Below are 22,990 nucleotides of genomic sequence, written 5' to 3' on the forward strand. Positions count from 1 at the left end.
TTAGTTTTTATATTTAAGTCTGTAACCATTTTAAGTTAATTTCTGCATATGGCAAAGAGGTTTACGTTGAAGATCTGTTTTTTGCATATGGATATAAAATTGTATCAGCACCATTTACTGAAGACTATCTTTTTACCTGGAATTCTCCTTGTACCTTTGTCAAAAATAAAACTGACCATGTAAGTACAAGTCTATTTCTAGATTCCCTATTCTTTTCCATTGACTTGTATGTCTACTTTTTTGCAGATAGTACATTTCTTGATTTTTGAAATTTTATAGTTATTTCTCAAAACCGTTTTGGCTACTCTAGTTTCTTCCCGTTTCCATATACACTTAAGAAACAGCTTGTTATTTATATAACTGTTGGGATTACATTTAATCTACAGAACAATACAGGATTAGGTGTTTCTTAACCGTATTGGTTTTCTAATCCATGAGGTCCATATTATCTCGCCGTTCACCTAAATCATCTTTGATTCCTTTCATCGTTTTGTAGTTTTCAGCATACAGATCCTGTACACATGTTGTTATCTATATTCTAAGCTATTTTGTGGATTTTGTGTTGTTATACTTTAAAATTTTTTTCAATTACTAATTATTCCATTGTTAGTATACAGAAATACTAACCCTGTACCTTGTGACCTCGTTAAACTTACTTATTCATTCTGGTAACTACTGAGTAGAATTTTTGAAATTTTCTGTGTAAAAAGTAATTTCATTTGTAAACAGACACAATCTTATTTCCTCCTTTCTAATCTAAATGTCTATTATTTCTTTTTCTTGCCTTACTTCACTGGCTAGGACCTCCAGTATGATGTATAAGAGGAATAATGCATAGTCATCCCTGCCTTGTATTTCAGAGGGAAAGTATGGTTTCACCATTAAGTATGGTGTTAGCTGTATTTTTTTCCACACAAATCCTTTATCGGGTTGAGAAAGTTCCTTTCTAATCCTAATTTTCTCAGATTTTATCATGAATAGATGCTGGATTTTGTCAAATATTTTGTCGACATATACTGAGATGATTATATAGTCCTTCTTCTTTATTCTGGTTCTCCTTTATTTCCTAAATAAACCAGCCTTATATTCTTGGGATAAACCCAAGTTTGTCCTACTACATTGTCCTTTTAATATACCATTGGATTCAACTTGCCAATAGTTTGTAAAAATTTTTATATTCATGTTCATGAGGGAAAGTCTTTGTCTTTTCTTAAAAGGTCAATAAGCTGGGAAGTGATCCTTCTTGTGTCTTCTGAAAGAACAGCATAATATTCCTTCCTTAAATGTTTCTTAGACTTTCCAGCAAAGCCATTTGCTGGAATGTATTTTTTTTAGTAAATGCAGAACTACTCAAATGCTATATTTCTTTTTGTGTTGGTTTTGGAAATGTGTGTCTTTAAAAAGATATATCCGTTTTACCTAACCTAACTTATTGGCATAAGAGTATTTATAATTTTTCCTTATTAGCCTCTTAATTTCTGTATGGTTTGCAGTGGTGTCCTTTACCTTACTAAATTTTGTGCGCCTATGTTTTTTCCAGGGAATTTTCTTTAAGATATTTTTACGCATAAAATCAGTCATTTGTAAATCAAGGTAATTTTCTTTTTAAAAATTTATCTATTTATTTATTTGACAGAGAGAGAGAGAGATCACAAGTAGGCAGAGAGGCAGGAAGGAAGCAGGCCCCCTGCCGAGCAGAAAGCCCGATGCGGGGCTTGATCCCAGGAGCCTGAGATTATGACCTGAGCTGAAGGCAGAGGCTTAACCCACTGAGCCACCCAGGCGCCCCAATCATGGTAATTTTCTAATTTTTCTGAAAGCATGTCTTACTTCACTCTCCTGCCTAATGACATTGACAGGCGGTATTAAATACAATTGGGATACTTCTACGTACTAGCAACAAACATGAGGTGGCCTTTTGTCAAATAACAGGCACTCACATACATACTTTTTAAAACTGAGTTAAGAGATAACATACTCCTTTTTTTTATCTGGAGCAGAGGCTGACAAACTGTGGCCCCAGGCTAAACCTGGCCTACCACCTGTTTTTGCAAATACAATTTTATTGGAACATATTCATTTGCTTATATATTGTCTGTGGTTACTTTGCCTCACAGTGCCTCACAGAGTAGTTGTGAAAGAAATCTTATGACCTAAGAAGCCTAAAATATTTACCCCCTGGTTCTTTATCACAGGTTTGCTGACCCCCTAATCTAAAGGACTCTTTTTTTTAATCAAGAATGATGTTAGATTTTATCAAATGTCTTCTTGGGTAGGTATAAAATGAATTCCCATTTTCCCCTTTAATCTATTTGTATGGCAAATTATATTGATATATTCCTAATTGCACCGTCCCTGCATTCTGGAACAAAATGCACTCAGTTAAGTTGTTTTATAGCTGGGATTCTTTCAATACTTATAATAGGATTTTTTTTCAGAGTGAGATTGATCTAACAGGTTTCTTCCCAATATCTGCCAGCCTTGTAAAAAGAACCAAGAAATTCTGCTTTTGAAGTATTTCCTGATTATCCTTAACAAATATGGTATCTCCTCCTCTGAATTTTCAGTATACTTCAAGCAACTGTTACCAAAGTTAATCATATCTGGACTATGTTAAAGGTATTTAACTTTAATTCTCCTTCCACTACCTGGAAGGGAAAGGATATAGGAAGGAAAACATTTATGTTAAAAGGCCATAACCCATCTTTATATACTGCACTAGTAGCTGGGAATGTATTTTATATTAGGCACTGAATATTTACTAATGTTTCTAATGCCTTTTTTTTCTCCTCCTGAGCCTGCTAATCAGATTCCAACTTTATGCATGGTGAATATATATTACTCATGCAATTTTTAAAAAATTAAACTATTAAAACATATAGTCATTTAAGAATCAAATACTAAGGTTAATTTGATAGACACACTATTTTAAAAGAAAAGGTACAGCTTAATTAATGCAGCTAAAGGGAAATATAGTTTATAGAATGTATTACACCTAAGTCTACACTTAAGTTTAATTCACACACAAAAAGTACTCATAAAATACGGTCTGGACAATTTTAGACTGATTTTATAAATAGCTATTTCACTTTTGGACAAATTATTTAACCTGTATGGACCTAAATTTCATCATCTATGGAATGATGAATTTGATAACTCTTAGGATCCCTTTAAGCGGTAAGATTCTAAGGATCTAAGATAATTAATTCATGTTTATATTAAATCTCACAAAGTTCTCAAACAAGTATCTAATCCCTTTTAATAAAGAAAGAACAGGGAAGGGAAGTTGTAAAACAAGATTCATTATCCCTTGCTGAGTCTCAAAAAGACTTTAAAAAGTTACCTTTGTTTCTAGAAGACATCTTCCTTCCTGCTGATTTCAATGTTTCTTTGTTTCTTTTTTTCCTAGTTGCTTTGATTTGTCCTTGACCAGATGCAGAATCAGAGTCAGAAGAGTCAAGTTTGACTTGACGATGCCTTCTTGACTTGGATGCCTTAAGAGTTAGAAATCCAATTAACCACAATAAATCACAAAATGAATCCAACTAATAGACAATTTAGGAAAAGACAAAATACACAAAGATGGCGAAAAATAACTCATAAAAAGCACCATTATAGTGGCTTGCTTAATACTTGTTGTATATATATATACACTCTTTAATCTTTATAAAAGGAAATATATATACTCTTTTATCTTTATAACAGGAAGGCTTCTTGCAACTGTCATCACCATCTACTCAAATTGGGTAAAAAATGTAGTTGTTGGGTTAAAATGTAGTTGTTGTTGCATGGCTGGGAAACAGGTATAAAGGATGAGTACTGTTTTTTACTGTCTACTAACCTAGTCTCGCCTTTCTTCTAAGAACATTTATGTTCCCTAGTTATCACCATGTGTTTTGAGTGGAACCACTTGACACCTGGCTCCAGGTACGTGCCGCTCATCTAGTCAAAAATTTCATATCACCTGTTCAGGGGTGGGCATGTGATCTCCACCATAGCTCAATTTTAGAATTCTGTGTAACTATTAGGAAGGAAAATTCTCCCTTTCCATTGAATCCACAGCTGGAAACATGCATAGTTGGCTGTCAGGAACATTTGAAGACAGTGAAAGCAACATAAAAGGTGAAAAACAAAGGGACACTCCAAGGACATTTTAGTTATTTTCAATCAATGAATTCCCTTACTTGCTTAAGCAGTTTCCTTATAGGAGTTTTCAGCTAATGCTGAAATCCAGGTATTAACAACTATTAAAAAATTGCCATTCATTATATTTTAATTGTACCGCAATAAAGAAAAAACCTGCAGCTATGCTATGACACACTCTTGTAACACTTTATGGGAATTACAATTTAATTCTCATCATGTTTTAAGATACACACTAAACATCAATTAGCACTATATAATGTGGGCAGTTCTGGTTTAAAACAATTTGGATTAGTTAACTTATTGTTCTTGGTGCTTTCATTCAACAGTATTTTGTGCTCAATTCACTGTTTGGGATAACAAATATGTAACACTTAACTAATCTACAATCACTTTTAATTTTTTATTTATTCCTTTTCATTTCTACAACTAGAAAATGATAGTAATTTCCCACAGAAAAAAGAACTCCTATATTCATGAAAACAATCCAGGAAAAAACATGGGATTAAGCACATAAACTTATCTGTGTTCTCCCCTCAAATCCCACTAAAATGAAAGTGAGAAAATTTCTGAATAAACTCCCAAAACAGAAATAGTAGAAAACAATGGAGCTGCTAAAAAAAAAAATTTGGTAGTAGAAACAGTGAGTGACAGCTGACTTAACAGAACGAAGTCTGAAATCTAATTGCCTATATTGAGAAAGTTACTATAAACTAAACTGATCCAAGTGGATCAGGAATTAGAATCATTAGAAATGGGTCTAAAAATGGGTCTAAAAAAGAAATGGGTCTAAATGGGTCTAAAAAATTTACGGGGCAATAGTTTAGAAATTAGAAATGGGTCTAGGGCGCCTGGGTGGCTCAGTGGGTTAAGCTGCTGCCTTCGGCTCAGGTCATGGTCTCAGGGTCCTGGGATCGAGTCCCACATCAGGCTCTCTGCTCAGCAGGGAGCCTGCTCCCCCCTCTCTCTCTGCCTGCCTGTCTACTTGTGATCTCTCTCTGTCAAATAAATAAATAAAATCTTAAAAAAAAAAAAAAAAAAAGAAAAGAAATGGGTCTAAAAAAAAGCATTAGTGTCCCGTTTCCCAACCTCAAAACTACACAGCTGACCTCCCACAGAAAACAGGAGGCTTGCTCTCTGGAGAGGCTAACCCAGAGAAGCTATAGGCCTGAGGAATGGTATAGCTGAGGAAGAGGACAAAGCCTCTTACTGAAAATAGAGAAGTTAGTGAAACTTGCATAAGGAATGGTAAGCCTCTTGATTATTCTCTCTGTAGGCTCCCCAAACACTGGTGGTTGAGCTTATTTACCCTTCTTTTCCCCAGACAAGGGAATGGAGATTGCTCTCTGGTAAAAATGATGAGATCCAACAAAAAGAAATACTGAGGTTAAAAAGTCATATCTCCACATGACCACTCTTAAATATGATCTGAGGCTCTTTAAACATTTGAAAAAAGCCACCAAAATGAAAGAGATCAAAATAAACAAAACAGCAACTCTGGGGGAAAAGACATAAACTTCAAAACACTGTTATTAACATCCTCAAGAACATAAAAGATAAAGATATTGCATCAGAAAAAAAATACATTTTTTTAAGAAAAGATTCAGGGAAGAAAATACAAGACCCTTAGCAAAAAAAAAAAAAAAAAAAAAGTCAGCAAAAATAAAAAATTCAATATAATGATTCAGAAGACAAAGTTTAAGCAATCTCCCTGAAAATAGAGATTGAAAACAGAAAAGAAAAATAAAATAAAAATTCAAGAGAAGGAGCAAAAATGTAGCAAATGCTATCAAAGAAACAAACAAACAAACAAAAAACAAAAAAAAAAGAACTCCTCAGAAATGAAAGTTATCCGATCAAAAGAATGCCTGCCAGGACAGCCAAAGACAATGATGGAAAAAAGACCCACACCAACTTACATTATCATAAATTTCAAAACTCAAGGGATAGAGAGAAAATCCTAAAACCTTCCATGATCAGGAATACTAAAAGCTGGAAGACAATAAAAAGCAAAGGCATCAAAATTCCAGGTAAATACCAGAAGAGATAACTAAAAGAGAAAAAGCTGAAGATGGATTAGGAATACAGGGGTGGAAGTGGTAGACCACGAAACTGCTGGGTTATATAAGCTCTATAGGATTATTAGACTTTTTAAACTATTCATGTATTACTCTAATGAAAAATAAAAATACTGTTAAAAAAGCATCCGGTTGGGTGCCTGGGTGGCTCAGTGGGTTAAGCCGCTGCCTTCGGCTCAGGTCATGATCTCAGGGTCCTGCCCAGCAGGGAGCCTGCTTCCCTCTCTCTCTCTGCCTGCCTGTCTGCTTGTGATCTCTCTCTGTCAAATAAATAAATAAAATCTTTAAAAAAAAAAAAAAAAAGCATCCGGTCAATTCCTAAATTATCTTATGAAAGAAGTAACTTACCTGAACGACAACTGAAAAGGCCTTTGATTTTATTCTCGCTAAAGATTCTGCCCTTTCACATCTCTGGATAAAACAAACAGGAAGGAGAAAAAGAAACATAAATATTAACAGAAATTATGGATTCCCAACTATTTGTTATCAGAAATAAGATCTGAGACAGAACGTAGGGTCAAAGAAGTAAATATTCATTGGACTCATATTGACCAAAGACATATAAAAACACACCACGTTCTCATAGCAGGTCCACAATACCATCCCTATGGCTACTGATTGTTATTATTTAGGATTTAAAGAGGTTTATATGAATGAAAGCGTTGGTGATTAAGGCCATCACCACCCCCCCATCTGCCTATGCCCAAAAATGGTTCCTTGTCTCATCAACTAAGATAGATAAAAACTCTGTGGAGGCAGAAGCAATAAATAAATAATAGCAAGCCTTCCACACTGGTTGAAAGTCAGACAGAAGTAAGAAAAGACATAATGCAAAAACCCTGCTCTGTCTGTGTAAGGGCAGAGAGCACCCTCCACCGTTATCCTCCTCTTTCCCTGCAGAAACACTTACCATCCTCGCTTCCAATCTACACTTGTGTCTTTCATACAGTTTCCAGAAAAGAACAAACTAACTCTTCAGAGAACTGATGTTTCAGAATTGTCTGAGATAATTGTGTTAATAGTGACCAAGGGTCATGATACTTGTATACAGAATCAGAGCCACATATCAAACAAAAAGAAGCTAACTTAACTATTGCCCCGTAAATAATCATATAGTGAATTTTTCTGACCTCTGATTCTTGTGAATTTCCTTCTCTCTTTTCTTCTCCATCTTTAACTTTTGATTTTAAGGGTGGATTCTGAAAGAGCGAAAATGTTATATATACACACTTATAATTCAAATTAACTAAAAATCAATTGCAAATCATTTCAGAGCAGTGAGAATCATTTAATTACTACAAAACTAAACGATCACTTCACATTATTACAGCATGGTTCACTACCTGACATTAATATCAAGGTTAGGTTTCAGAACAGTTTTAAAATTTATCAATTTAATGTCTGAATCCTCCTAACTAATGAAGGAAAACACACACTTCATACAGCAGTAAGAAAATTGGTTTATCCTCCTTTCTTTCAGGTTTGTAGAGGTCTTAGTAATGCTAATTAGAGAGCTTACTAAAAGACATACTATTAAAAAAAAAAAGGTACTATCAAAGTACTATAACAGAGTACCTAATAGATTTTTACATGAATTGCTCAGGTCATTTGTGTAACCCATTTGTAACAAAGTATTCAGTCTAAAATGTGCTGTCTCTCATTAAAATAAATGGGTGTACAAGAAGCAAATTGTTTCCTCTTTTCCAAGACTGTCAGCTCATCACTTTCTTTATCTTTTCTAAAATTAAGTTTTGAGCCAGCCCTTTTTTTTCTTGAACCAGGTCCCTTTATACAATGAAAAACCAAAAAGTGGGAGCAAATCTTTCTAAAAGACAATATATAAAATAATACCACCTATGTAGCATTTGTGAAAACACTAATACATTATCAGATACAGAGTAAGTCATCAGAAATTGTTTATGTTCTTTTATTTTTTCCTAAAAGGATTTAGTAAAATAAGATGGAAGAGTGGTTTAAAAGTTAAACTGAGCAAAGCTGATTTCCAGAGTAAAAAAGTTTCTCTATGTGAAAAGGTTACTGTGGAAAATGGGCAGCCTAGCATCAGTATTTGGATCAGAAAACTAAACGGAAGATTTGTGTTGATGAGATCTGTAAATGGATAAACCCAGTCAGGTAGAGCATGCCCAATCACAATGGAAGAAGCCACAACTGCCACAACCTGGCAGTCTGCTGCCATGCAGAAAAATGGAACCAGGGTTTCCGAACCACTGAATTTTTAATAATATTTTTTAGCCTTATTTATTTATTTTAGAGAGAGAAAGGGCATGGGCATGGGAGGAAGGGCAAAGGAAGAGGGGAAGAATCTCAAGCAGACTCTGTGCTGAACCCATAGCCCAACACGGGATTCGATCTCACAACCCTGAGATCACGACCTAAGCCAAAAATCAAGAGTTGGATGTTTAACCGACTGAGCCACCCAGGCATTCCCCCAAACTACTTACTTTTAAGAGAAGTTGGATGTCTGCAATTTTAAGTGAAGTCACAAAAATTTAAATTCTAGTGATTAATTCAACATTTTAAAGCAGTGTTAGGATCAACACCGTATCAAAGAAACCACACCTGTGTGTAGGATCTGACCCAAAGACAGCCAGTGTGCAACCTCTGGAAAATGCTAAATTACAAAGATTATAATAAATCTGTGGTATACCAAGATTATAGTTACACTGATATTATATATAATGTATATTATTTAACACATATTATAGAATTGCTACTAATAATTGTTTAATTATATAATTACATAACAAAATCTGTTTGTAAGGTTAAATAACATCACATAGCTGATAACTGGTAAAGCCAGAGCTAGAAAAATAAAGCCCTCGAAATCGTAACTCTAGAAACATACAGCCACTCAACTAAGCTGCCTCTCAATTTTATCACTTAAGTCCGGCTATTAGTGTGTAATGCAAATACAATGGTGAGGTTTCCAACAAGCAGTCACATACCTTTCTGTCTTTGTGCCACTGCTGATGCTCCAAAACTATGTTCTTAATATTGTCAAAAAAATCATCCTTTATCAAGCTGAGGGCTTTGTCTGGATTGGATTTATCGCCTGAAATTATATGTTTCATGTTCTGATAATGATCGTGAACATTCAGCATTTCCTAAAAGTGAAAAGATGAGTTTTTTATTTCCATTTTTGAGGAGAAACTTATAGGCAAAATCAACACAAAATAAAATGACTAAGTTGATAAGGAATAATATGCTACAGTACATTGAAAATAATATAATCATGCAACCAAAATAGCACAACTTTACTAAGGAAGAGATGATGCCATCTAGCCCAGTATAAAAGTATTAAGTGTACTTATACCAGTGGGAATGTTCTATAAAATGTAAAGCACTATACAAAGGTAAAGAATTAAGAAATAAAAGAATGTGCATGGGCTTAGAACCTTACAGGCTTGGACACTCAAATCCAGCCTGTACCTTACTATACTGCACTTTATGGAAATTACTTCTCTGAACCTCAGTTTCCTTGTTTTTTTTTTTTTTTTTTTTTTTAAAGATTTTATTTATTTATTTGTCAGAGAAAGAGAGAGAGAGATCACAAGTAGGCCGAGAGGCAGGCAGAGGCAGAGGGAGAAGCAGGTTCCCTGCCGAGCAAGGAGCCCGATGTGGGACTCGATCCCAGGAAGCTGGGATCATGACCTGAGCCGAAGGCAGCCGCTTAACCAACTGAGCCACCCAGGCGTCCCGTCCTTGTTTTTAAGATTAGGAAAATACCACCTTCTTTATAGGGTTACTAAGATTATCAGTGAGATAACAACATAAAACATCTAACATTGTTCCTGGCACATTTTGAAAACACAAGAGATCATAGCCATTATCATAACCATATAAATAAAGACTCAGAAATGAAATGACTGGCTCAAGGTCATATTTAAGTAACAGTTAAAATTAAAAAATCAAAAGTTTCTTTTTCCCCATATACTTTTTTTTTTAATTCCATTATAGTTAACATAGAAAGTTATATTAGTTTCAGTTGTACAATATGGTGATTCAACAAAACTAGAAGTTCTGGTCATATTCTTTTCATTTTATTATGCCTCCTTAACCACAAAGCTAGAACTAATGAGTGACAGAATGATGACAAAAATTCAGGTGCTGATGGGCAGACTTAATAGCATTTGTGCAGAAGGAAAGTAAGGAAGTATTAAATGTAAGGATTATCAGTGAGAATGGGTCAAAGACTACACTAGGACAGGAGGTATTGAGGGATAAGGATCTCAAAGCAGATCTGTGGCAAGCCAAAGACCCTAGGTAGTGAGGATAACTTCATACAGAAATTTCTAGGGATAGCCATTCCATAGCTTGGCCCTTCTGACCGTCCTCCCCAGTCACCCTAAAAGGACATGCCTTTATGCATCACTTCAGCTCTAAAATCTTCCACACCTGTTTGCTGACATACACAATTTTTTTAAGCAGAGGAATCTTTAATTCAACACCTTCAGGACCTTCAATTCATACAGTAAAAGAACTTAAAATCAAAATTAAAAAGCATGTTCAAGAAGGTATGTTGAAAAAAAAATTAACATTCCACCACCATATTAGTCCACAACCAAAAATTATAATTGGATTCAAATCATCTTTTTCATTAAGAGAATATGGATAAGAACAATGTAATGTCTTACTGTTCTAAAACATCCTCTGCCTCCTGATGATTAACTTCAGTACTTCCTGGCAATCCTTTCTGCTATCCCCAAACCTTTTGTTCTTCACAGTGTTTATTCCAAACTTTCTCTATTCTCAATTCCTTGAACCCTCAATGCCGTTTCTTAAAGTTCAGACTAATCAGGTCTGTTTCTCTTCTATTTCTCTTCTTCACAACAAATCACATGAATCAATTTTCACCTCCTTTCCCCAAGTTTCAAAAGAATTATGCCTTCTCCTGCTCAAGGCTAATCTCTCCACTGGGCTTCTATCACGGATTGCCTACCTCCTTTATAGCAGGAACCTTGCATTTCCATCTTTCATACAACCTCCCCTCACTGAATCCTCATCCTAAACCTAAATATAAACTTGAAGTTAAACAAATAATTAGAAATTGTTTATAATACCTACTTGGCAGGGATATTATGAGGAATAAAATAATCTATACAAAACATCTTGTTTAGCTCCTGTACTATCCTATGTACTATCACTAGACACTTAGTAAACAGATTCCTTCTAACACAGTAATTCTTATCTTTTGGTGAGGGGTGGGGAGGAGTGGGGGTTGGAGCATGAACACCTTTGAGAATGTGAAGGTATTTATGGTACCTCAACCAAACCAAGCCCCCATATATATTAGAGTTTATCATACAATGCAGGGGGAAAAGGATACATGGACCTTCTGAACACCACCCATGGATCCCAAATTAACGATTTTTGCTTAAAAACAGTTATTTTACAGAGTACACCCAGAGTACTTTCAAAAATCAATTTGTTGGTTAAGCATCTGACTCTTAATCTCACCTCAGGTCATGATCTCATGGGTCCTGAGATTGAGCCCCACGACCCGCTCCACATTCAGTGGGCAGTCTGCTTGAGAATCGCTCTCCCTCATCCCCTCCCCCAGTCTCACACACACACTCTTTCCCTCTCTCTCAAATAAATCAATGTCTTTAAAAAAAATCAATTTGCTACCTTAACTACAAACATAACAGATAAAATCTGACAGGCTAAAGCTATTAGAATATGGTAGCATCTAAAATACAGAGAAACATTTGAGCAAATTGAAAATCTGATCCCTCTTTCACTCCTGATACAGGAAAAGATTGAATAGGGTTGAGAAAAAAAAAAGAAGTAACATTTATCAAGAGTCCACTATGTGCCACATGCCATCCTCAGCATTATTCAGACATAATTCAGTTTCAATTCTTACAATTGGATGATATAAGGATGGTAATCCTAATATTAAAGAGGGGGAAACTAAAGATTAAAGAAATTAAAAAACCTGACCTAAGCCAGTACCTGGTTAGACTCACTTGCTCATGAGAATTCTCTCTCCCTTTATGTGTGCATATATTCATTCTTTTGACATGTGAATATATTATCAATTACTAGGTTGTAGTCCTAGTAATGGGTATTGTTTTAAACTCAGGGTGGTGTTTTACCATGCATGTAAAACTCTATGACTCTCACTACTGATCCATGTAAAAGATTTTTTTGTTAATATTGAACAACTGAAATAAAATACCAAAATACACTAGACGGTAAAGCTACTTTAAGAGTGGCCTCTTAGGCGGAGGAGGGACAAGAAGGTAGGGAAGTAGGAGACCCTGTTTCAACTCGTCCCCTAAAGTGTGCTAAATATCTACCAGAACACTCTGAACACCCATGAAATCAGCCTGAGATGTAAGATTATACACTTCTGGATCTCAACGGGGACAGAACACATCAGTGGAGAGGGTGCACCTTGCTTAGATCGTGGTTGATATATTCAGCTATACATCCCCTCAACCACCTCTCACCAAAATGACGAGGAGGAGGAACACCCAACAGAGGAAAAATCCAGAGACTGTGCCCTCTTCCACAGAACTGTTGGATACGGACATAAATAATATGTCAGAAAGGGAGTTCAGGGCAACAACTATCCAGGCAATGCCTAGGTTGGAGAAAACCAATATGAAATCCAAACTAATCTAAATACTCTAACAGCTAGGGTAACCGAGGCAGAAGACAGAATTAGTGATCTAGAGGACAAACTGATAGAGGAAAAGGATCAGGAGGAGGCCTGGAACAAACAGAAGCCATGAAAACAGAATTAGGGAAATAAATGACACCATGAAACATTTCAACACCAGAATTATTGGGATCCCTGAGGGGGTGGAGAAAGAGAGAAGACTAGAAGATATAGTTGAAAAAATTCTGGATGAAAATTTCCCCAGTCTGGGAAATGGAACAAGCATTTGTGTCCTGGAGGCAGAAATGACATCCACCAAGATCAATGAATCTAGAAAGATCTCCAGACACTTGATTGCAAAATTCAAGAATCATAATTTTAGACAAGAGGTTCTAAATGCAGCTAGGGGGAAGAGATTCCTTATGTACAGAGGAAGGTCCATCAGAATACCATCAGACCTGTCCACAGAAACCTGACAAGCCAGAAAGGGCTGGCAAGACATATTCAGGGCACTAAATGAGAAGAACATGCAGCCAAGAACACTTTATCCAGCAAGGTTGACACTCAAAATGGATGGAGAGATAAAAAGCTTCCACGACCAGCAAAGTGTAAAAGAGTATGTGACCCCCAAGCCAGCACTACAAGAAATATTAAGGGGGGCTTCTATAAAATAAGAAAGAACCCAAGAGTGACATAGAACAGAAAATCACAGAGAAAATCTATAGAAATAAGGACTTCACAGGCAACATGCTGTCAATAAAAACTTATCTTTCAACGTGAATGGCCTAAATGCTCCCATAAAATGGTACAGGGTTGCAGACTGGATAAAATGAAAGGACCCGTCCATATGCTGTCTAAAAGAGACACATTTGGAACCAAAAGATATATCCAGACTGAAAGTGAAGGCATGGAGAATCATCTCTCATGCCAACGGGCCTCAAAAGAAAGCTGGGATAGTGATTCTCATATCAGATAAGTCATATTTTAAACTAAAGACTGTAGTCAGAAGGACACTACATCATTCGTAAAGGGTCTATCCACCAAGAAGATCTAACAATTATAAATATTTATGCCCCCAATATGGGAGCAGCCAACTACATAAGCCAATTGTTAATCAAAATAAAAAGCCATATTGATATGAATACATTAATTGTAGGGGATCTTAACACGCCACTCTCAGTAACAGACAGATTATCCAAGCAGAAAATCAATAAGGAAACAAGAGCTTTGAATGACACATTGGACCAGATGGACCTCATGGATATATACAGAACATTCCACCCTAAAACAACAGAATATTCATTATTTTCGAGTGCACATGGAACTTTCTCCACAACAGACCACATACCGGGTCACAAATCAGGGCTCAACCGATACCAAAAGATTGAGATTATTCCCTGCATATTCTCGGACCACAATGCTTTGAAACTGCAACTCAACCACAGGAAAAAGTTTGGAAGGAATTAAAAACTTGGAAGCTAGGGGCTCCTGGGTGGCTCAGTGGGTTAAAGCCTCTGCCCTCGGCTCAGGTCATGATCTCAGGGTCCTGAGATCGAGCCCCATGTCAGGCTCTCTGTTCAGCAGGGAGCCTGCTTCCCTTTCTCTCTCTCTGCCTGCCTCTCTGCCTACTTGTGATCTCTCTCTGTTAAATAAAATAAAATAAAATAAAATAAAACTTGGAAGCTAAAGACCAACCTGCTTAAGAATGTTTGGATCAATCAGGAAATCAAAAAAGAACTTAAACAATTCATGGAAACCAATGAGAATCAAGAAACATCGGTCCAAAACCTATGGGATACAGCAAAGGGGGAAAGACATAGCCATCCAAGCCTCACTCAAAAAAACTGAAAAATTCAGAACACACCAGCTCTCTTTACACCTTAAAGAACTGGAAAATCAACAACAAATTAAGCCAACCCATGCACAAGAAGGGAAATAATCAAGATTAGAGCAGAGATCAATGAGTTAGAAACTAGACATACAGTAGAACACATCAACAAAACTAGAAGCTGGTTCTTTGAAAGAATCAATAAGATCGATAAACCACTGGCTAAACTAATCCAAAAGAAAAGAGAGAGGACCCAAATTAATAAAATTATGAATGAAAGGGGACAGATCACAACTAACACCAAGGAAATAGAAACAATCATCAGAAATTACTATCAATTGTTATATGCCAATAAGTTAAGTAACCTAGATGAAATGGATGCATTCCTGGAAACCTATAAACTTCCAAGACTGAAAGAGGAAGAAATTGACAACCTGAATATCTAGTAACAACACTGAAGCAGTGATCAAAAACCCTCCCAAAAAACAAGAGCCCACCACCTGACTGATTCCCTGGGGAATTCTACCAAACATTCAAAGAATAATACCTATTTTCCTGAAGCTGTTTCAAAATAATAGAAACAGAAGGAAAATTTCCAGACTCTTTCTATGAAGGCAGCATTACCCTGATCCCCAAACCAGGCAAAGACACCATCAAAAAGGAGAATTTCAGACCAATATCCCTGATGAATATGGATGCCAAGATTCTCAACAAGATCTTAGCCAACAGGATCCAACAGTACATTATAAAGATTATCTACCATGACCAGGTGGGATTTACCTCTGGGATGCAAGGGTGGTTCAATATTTGGAAATCAATCAGTGAGACAGAACAAATCAATAAGAGAAGAACCACATGCTCTTCTCAATTGATGCAAAAAAACATTTAACAAAATACAGCATCTGTTCCTGATTAAAACTCTTCAAAGTATAGGGATAGAGGGAACATTCCTCAACTTCATAAAACCTATCTATGAAAAACCCACAGCGAAAATCATTCTCAGTGGGGAAAAGCTGACAGCTTTCCCTTGGAAATCAGGAACAGGACAAGGATGCCCACTCTCGCCACTGTTGTTCAACATAGTACTAGAAGTCCTAGCAACAGCAATCAGACAAAAAGAAATAACAAATATTCAAATTGGCAAAGAAGAAGTCAAACTCTCTCTCTTCACAGATGACATGGTCCTTCATATGGAAAACCCAAAAGACTCCACCCTCAAACTACTAGAACTCATACAGCAATTCAGTGATATGGCTGGATACAAAATCAATGCATAGAAATCAGTTGCTTTCCTACACACTAACAATGAAAACACAGAAAGGGAGATTAGAGAATCAATTCCATCTACAGTAGCACCAAGAACCATAAGATACCTGGGAATAAACCTAACCAAAGGATCTGTACTCGAGGAACTACAGAATACTCATGAAAGAAATTGAAGACACAAGGAGATGGAAAAGCATTCCATGCTCATGAACAGAAGAATAAACATTGTTAAAATGTCTATACTGCCTAGAGCAATCTATACTTTCAATGTCATCCCGATCAAAATTCCACCAGCATTTTTCAAAGTGCTGGAACAAACAATCCTGAAATTTGTATGGAAACAGAGAAGACCCCGAATTGCTAATGAAATGTTGAAAAAGAAAAAAACTAGGGGCATCACGTTGCCTGATTTCAAGCTTTACTGCAAAGCTGTGATCACCAAGACAGTATGGTACAAAAACACACACACAGACCAGTGGAACAGAATAGAGAGCCCAGATATGGACCTGCAACTCTGTGGTCAAATAATCTTCAACAAAGCAGGAAAAAATATCCAGTGGAAAAAAAAACAGTCTCTTCAACAAACAGTGATGGGAAAATTGGACAGCTATATTTAGAAGAATGAATCTTGACCATTTTCTTACACCACACACAAAGATAAAGCCAAAACAGATAAAAGACTTCAACATGAGGCAGGAATCTATCAAAATCCTAGAGGCGAACATAGGCAGTAACCTCTTCAACATTGGCCACAGCAACTTCTTTCAAGACATGTCTCCAAAAGCAAAGGAAACAAAAGCAAAAATGAACTTTTGGGACTTCATCAAGATCAAAAGCTTCTGCACAGCAAAGGAAACAGTCAACAAAACAAAGGGGTTGAGGCACCTGAGTGGCTCAGTGGGTTAAAGCCTCTGCCTTCGGCTCAGGTCATGATCCCAGGGTCCTGGGATCGAGCCCCACATCGGGCTCTCTGCTCAGTGGGGAGCCTGCTTCCTCCTCTCTCTCTCTGCCTGTCTCTCTGCCTACTTGTGATCTGTCAAATAAATTAAAAAAATCTTAAAAAAAAAAAAAAGGGGGCAACCCACAGAATGGGAGAAGATATTTGCAAATGACACCACAGACAAAGGGCTGATATCCAAGATCTATAAAGAACTCCTCAAACTCGACTCAAAAAATAGATTACCACGTCAGAATGGGCAGAAGACATGAGCAGACACTTCTCCAAAGAAGACATACAAATGGCTAACAGACACATGAAAAAATGTTCATCATCATTAGCCATCAGGGAAATTCAAATGAAAACCACATTGAGATACCACTTTACACCAGTTAGAACGGCCAAAATTAACAAGACAGGAAACAACAAGTGTTGGAGAGGATGTGGAGAAAGGGGAACCCTTTTACACTGTTGGTGGGAATGCAAGTTGGTGTAGCTACTTTGGAAAACAGTCTGGAGATTCCTTAAGAAATTAAAAATACCCTATAACCCTGCAATTGCACTACTGGGTATTTACCCCAAAGATACAGATGTAGTGAAAAGATAGGCCATCTGTAGCCCAATGTTCATAACAACAATGGCCACAATTGCTAAACTGTAGAAAGAAGCAAGATGCCCTTCAACAAACAAATGGATAAAGATGATATGGTCCATATATACAGTGGAATATTATGCCTCCATCAGAAAGGATGAATACCCAACTTTTGTGTCAACATGGACGGGACTGGAGATTACGTTGAGTGAAATAAGTCAAGCAGAGAGAGTCAATTATCACATGGTTTCACTTACTTGTGGGCCATAAGGAATAACATGGAGGACATTAGAAGGAATGGAAAAGTGAATTGGGGGAAATTGGAGGGGGAGACGAACCATGATAGACTGTGCACTCTGAGAAATAAACTGAGGGTTTTGGAGGGAGGGGTGTGCAGGGTTAGGTGAGCCTGGTGGTGGGTATTAAGGAGGGCATGTATTGCATCGCACACAGGGTGTGGTGCATAAAAAATGAATCTTGGAACACTGAAAAAATAAAATAAAATTTAAAAAAAAAAGAGTGTGCCTCTTATCCATAATTCTTGATTTCAAATTTTTATCAGAATAGCCTCATTGTTATTCAATAAGTTTTTAAATAAACATATAAAAGGGAACTTAGGAAATGAGTACATAATTTTATTTTTTTAAAGATTTTATTTATTTGACAGAGATCATAAATAGGCAGAGAGGCAGGAGGAGAGAGGAAGAAGCAGGCTCCCCACTGAGCAGAGAGCCGGATGTGGGGCTTGATCCCAGAGCCCTGGGATCATGACCTGAGCTGAATGCAGAGGCTTTAACCCACTGAGCTACCTAGGTGCCCTAAATTCTTGTTTTATGAACCATCTAAAGTCAAATACAAATGGTGGTTTCAGTATTTGAATCTAAATACCCAAGTTCAAGTACAGTCTTCTACATCTTTTTGTTTCTGAGTTTCCAGATTTATTCCATAAATTTTCATATATTTAGGGTGTGTTACTTCTGATACTTTGGAGGAAAAATAAGCATTCTATCAACAGTTAAATTCATTAGAAAAAACTTCAGTATCCCATAGATGAAGGTATAATAATAACAATTTTTTTTAATTTCAAGGGCAGAAAAAACAAATTTACCTCTAATACATCAGAAGTGATAAGTTTCATTACACGATCATTTGGATCCTTAAATTCTTCTGTAACTTCAGCTCGCTGAATTTTCTTCTTCATCCTATATGATAGCTAGATGATAATGAATGTCTTTTAAAGGATATTTTTTAGATAATCCATTTTCCAAAGACTACTAGAATTTTAAAATAACCTTTAAGATGCCATGCCATAAGCTTCTAACTTCAGATGATATTCAGACAAGTTACATGATTTGCGAGCTGATGTCAGAACCAGAATTAGGACTTAATGCTCTTTCAGTCTAGTGTCTCATCTGTCATTAAGACTGAAGAAATAAATTTTATTAGTGGAAGTTTCAACTTTTCACCAACTGACATTAAAATTCCTTGGTCTTCTTTCTGTAACCTAATGTCTGAAAAGGGAAATAAGCAAAATGGCAGATGCCAAATCTAATTTCTTCTAACAATTTAATAGACGGCATTTAGAAACACTGCATTTAAAAGCAAAGACTAAATTGTTTGCAAAAGAAAAGTAGTTAGAAAGCATTTTCTCCTATTTTAAGAAACCTTTCTACAAGTATCAGAAATTACATGGTATCTTTTCTACTTCATGGAGATTGAGGTACTTTATGAACAATAAAGCATTAGTTCTCATTTTAAAAAATGATCTATTTTAGACAACATACCAATTTGGGCATAGCTGTAAAGTGAAATGCTTTGTCTAGTCGTAATTTCCTAAAAATATATGCTGCATCAAAATGTTGTGCATTTATCAAATCTTGCTGAAATTTTAAAACTTCATCCCAATCCTTCAGGGCAACTCTAATCTACAAACAAAAGTAAAAAAGTTGTTACTAAAGGTAAATCTTCTTCACAAATGTATTATATTTTTGAAATACTGGCATTCCTATTAAAATCAGTTTGTTGTAAAAATATTGTACCTATTTCCTATGTTGCTGAGGGAAAACAAGTATTACCTTTTGCTTTGGTTGACACAGTTGGGTGTTATATAATCCGTATAGCAGATACAAAGCACCAACTCTGATCTGGAAGGTGTATGGAGGTAAAAAATATTGCCAAGCCAAAGCTAACGCTTCTTTTGTAAACTTGTTCTTTTCTAAATTTCTCATTCTACCACTAGGAAACAAAGAGAAAATATATTATGACTCTCAGTAAACAAGTAATGAACAAAAATTAGAAGATGTATATTCTAGCAGCTGCTAGAAACTGAATGGGCATTCCACATCTGATCCTTTCATGATCAAGCATGACCTAATTTTCCGCTGTGCTTCTTACCCTGAGGCACAGACATATAGTAGGTAAACATAATGCTCTTTCTAAAGCATCAACTTTATTTGCTGAATTGGCGAGCAAAAAGGGAGGGGTTACAAATTATTCCCAGGTAAAAATTTTAAATATTTAAAATATTAAAATAATCATGGTTATATTACAGAATAAAATACAAAAATTACATGCATTTTAATATATAATGGAGATTTTCCTCAATACTCTCAGGGATTCACAGTACCCCTCATTTGTCTTTGAGACACCTAGGTGAAAAAGTTAGAGAACGACAATACAACCCAACCCATGCCCTCCTCCCAATTCTGCAGGGTAAAGCTCACCAAAGTAAAGAGGGTGCAGAGCAGGAAAGCGACTGCACTATACTCCCAAAGCCTAGGCTCTTCAAATAATAAATATACTGAAAGAATGCAAAATACCTACTATTATATTAGCAACCAAAGCAATTTCTAAAGAAGTAACATCACTTTTCAAATCGTCCTCACTTTTTTTTCTCATTTTAGTTTTTCTTCACTAGCTAAATATTGAGGTAACCCCAGCAAAATTTTCTGTAACTGCCACTTCTCAGGAGAGATGCACTGAAAGACCACAGGTTTTGAATGCAGACAGACATACAGTTCTCAGTATCTGCTCTACCACCTACTAGCGGTTTGATCGTGGAGATTACTTAACCTCCTTAAGCCTCAATTTCCCCTTCTATAAAACAAGGACAATTATATATCTGCTTTTCAGAGTTCTTCTATAGATTAAATACATTAAGTTATAAACACATCACATTTAGTAGTCATTAAAAAATTAGATCCTGGGGTGCCTGGGTGGCTCAGTTGGTTAAGCCACTGCCTTCAGCTCAGGTCATGATGCCAAGGTCCTGGGATGGAGCCCCACATCCAGCTCCCTGCTCTGCAGGGAAGCCTGCTTCTCTCTCTCCCTCTGGCTGGTGCACCCCTGCTTGTGCTCTCTCTCAATCTCTGTCAAATAAATAAAATCTTCAAAAAAAAACCAAAATTAGTTCCTTTCCTTTCATTAACTGTACAACAAATAGCTCTCTATCCTCAAACCATGCAATGTACAAACTACACAAGTAATTATTATATTACGACAAAAAAGAGTACTTTTACTTCTTATTCAGGAAAACACAGAGTTTTAATCACAAGAATTCAGTCAGCCAATTATTTAGCTTTTACACTATTATATATGTTATGCCAATGGATACCAAATTCATCCAGTCACTGTCCCCAGAGCTCTATCCAGCTGAGGGAAAAATTTAAAGCAATAATAGTAATAATGAATAGTTACAGAGTCCTTAAGCACTTAACATATATTAGCTCATTTAACCCTTAGAACTACAATGGGAATTATTATCACTGTCTCCATTGTATAGATGCAGAAGCTCAGGCAAACTTCCCCCAAAGTCAGGTTACTCTGCGGACTCATTCAAAATCAGGCAGTGGGGCTCAGTAACCACTCTACTACACTTCACAATACCCTGTGGTAAAAGCCCACAGATAAAATAAGAAGAGCTCTCTAGGAAAAACAGTCTGAACGCCTTACTTTAGAAGGGCAAAGGAAGGCTTCCCTAAAGAACTGTCATTTGAGCTTAAAATCGAGTGAAGCCAAAGGTGACCTGGCAGAAAGAGTGGGGGAAAGCTCCGGGCTTTCCAAATGCCTGAAGAGGGCCACAGGCAGAATGGAGCAAGCGAGTGCATGGAGGGAAACGGCGGATAAAGTTGCTGAGATGCACTGAGGCCGGTCACGGAGGGTCTTGCTAGGCATATTAGGGAATTTGGGAATTAGGGAATTCGAGCTTTATCCTAAGGGCAGTGGAAACCACTGGAGTGGTAAGCAGGGGAGTGACGGGATCAAATTTGCACTTTAGAAAGGCAACTTTGGTTGTCCTATGAAAAATGAATTCCGTCGTGCAGGGGTTTGTCCTTGCCTAGGTGTTTGTTTTGTTTTCAAACACGAGGTTCTAAGAGAACACCACTGCAGGAAGGGGAATGATGGATGATCTAGGCCGGTACCAGGCAGAGAAGAGTGTTGAGAAGGACGGCCAGGCAGAAATAACACTGAGGAGGACGCCGCAAAAGGATGCAGCGGAAAGGAATGAAAGCGCCCAGGAAGAAGGCCCGGCAGAGCTGGGGGCAGCATTCTGAGACTGCCGCCTTTCTCAGCCCTTCCCAGGAGCTGCGAGGCGTTGGAGAAGAAAGCAGCTTCCTACGCCACCGCCGACCTGGGAGAGAGGCGGGCAGCGGAGTAGAAACACCCACCAGAAGATGGTCCCGAACTTCATACTCCTCCAGAGCTCCGTGAAGTCCTCGAAGCGCACACTGTCCGTCTCCTGGAAGCGGCTGAGCAGCGCCTCGCAGTCAGTCTGCAGGCCTGGAGGAGTCCCCATGTCTGCGAAGCTCAAACACCACACGCGGACCAGCCCGCCGCTGTCGCCGAGGAAACCGGGACCGGACGTTCCGCCTCTATAAGTGACGCACTTGCGCTCCGTGACGTATTACCGGGCCCGTTAGCTCCGCCTCCAGCCGGACTCCTGCGAACCGTGGTATTGCTTACTGCGCATGAGTGGATGCCAGTCCTTTTTATCTACTCAGCTGTCCTTAGCATAGGGAGCTAAGGTCAGTCCTTTAAATTTCATTGAAGAGGTTTGTATGTCAAGTGTCCTGTGAGCCCAAGAAGTATTTTAGGTCTGCATTAGGCTGGCTTGTGTAAATTGGCTTTACCCTTACTGTCACTTTCCTTTAAAGTGACCCGAGTGTGACAAGTCAACTCTGTAGCTAGGCAAGAACAGTTCCCCCTCCTCACCTACCTCCTCATGGAAACAGGAGCTAAAGACGGTTTACTAGGAAATGGACTGGGCTCATTCTGTCACAGTCTACAACCACATAATAGAGTGTCTAATGTATGTCTCTCATTGTAACCGGAGCAGTCTTCTGCAACCACAAGTTGAGAAACTTGAGAACATCTCCCTGCCACCACCCATCCCCTATATTCATAATAATCTAACACAGTACTTAGCTGAAAGCATTTATTTATATTTATCGATTATTTGGCTTAATTGGTTCTCTGTACACTCCATCTCCTAGCTTCTTCCTGGAGCTAGATAGGGAGC

The 22,990-nt window shown here is 37.3% G+C and overlaps 1 protein-coding gene across 3 annotated transcripts in view; it reads right to left on the bottom strand.

Moving 5' to 3' along the window:
- Positions 1-22,344, bottom strand: part of SNAPC1 (small nuclear RNA activating complex polypeptide 1) — a 34,643-nt gene extending 12,299 nt beyond the window's left edge. Inside the window, exons 1-8 of one of the 3 annotated variants that reach the window (XM_032875246.1) lie at positions 22,140-22,342; positions 19,548-19,707; positions 19,257-19,397; positions 18,581-18,685; positions 9,188-9,346; positions 7,352-7,420; positions 6,570-6,632; positions 3,344-3,494 (exon numbers count right to left, since the gene is read on the bottom strand). In XM_032875246.1, the coding sequence (XP_032731137.1) occupies positions 3,344-3,494; positions 6,570-6,632; positions 7,352-7,420; positions 9,188-9,346; positions 18,581-18,685; positions 19,257-19,397; positions 19,548-19,707; positions 22,140-22,267 (976 nt within the window). In that variant the 5' untranslated portion in view covers positions 22,268-22,342. Of the gene's footprint in view, positions 1-3,343; positions 3,495-6,569; positions 6,633-7,351; positions 7,421-9,187; positions 9,347-18,580; positions 18,686-19,256; positions 19,398-19,547; positions 19,708-22,139 lie in introns of all 3 variants that reach the window. The other 2 variants (XM_032875247.1, XM_032875248.1) reach the window with 2 other exon arrangements.
- Positions 22,345-22,990: the final 646 nt, after the last annotated feature.

The sequence above is a fragment of the Lontra canadensis genome, unplaced genomic scaffold, assembly GCF_010015895.1.
Source record: "Lontra canadensis isolate GAN:19392208 unplaced genomic scaffold, GSC_riverotter_1.0 scaffold55, whole genome shotgun sequence".
In the NCBI taxonomy this organism is placed as follows: domain Eukaryota; kingdom Metazoa; phylum Chordata; class Mammalia; order Carnivora; family Mustelidae; genus Lontra; species Lontra canadensis.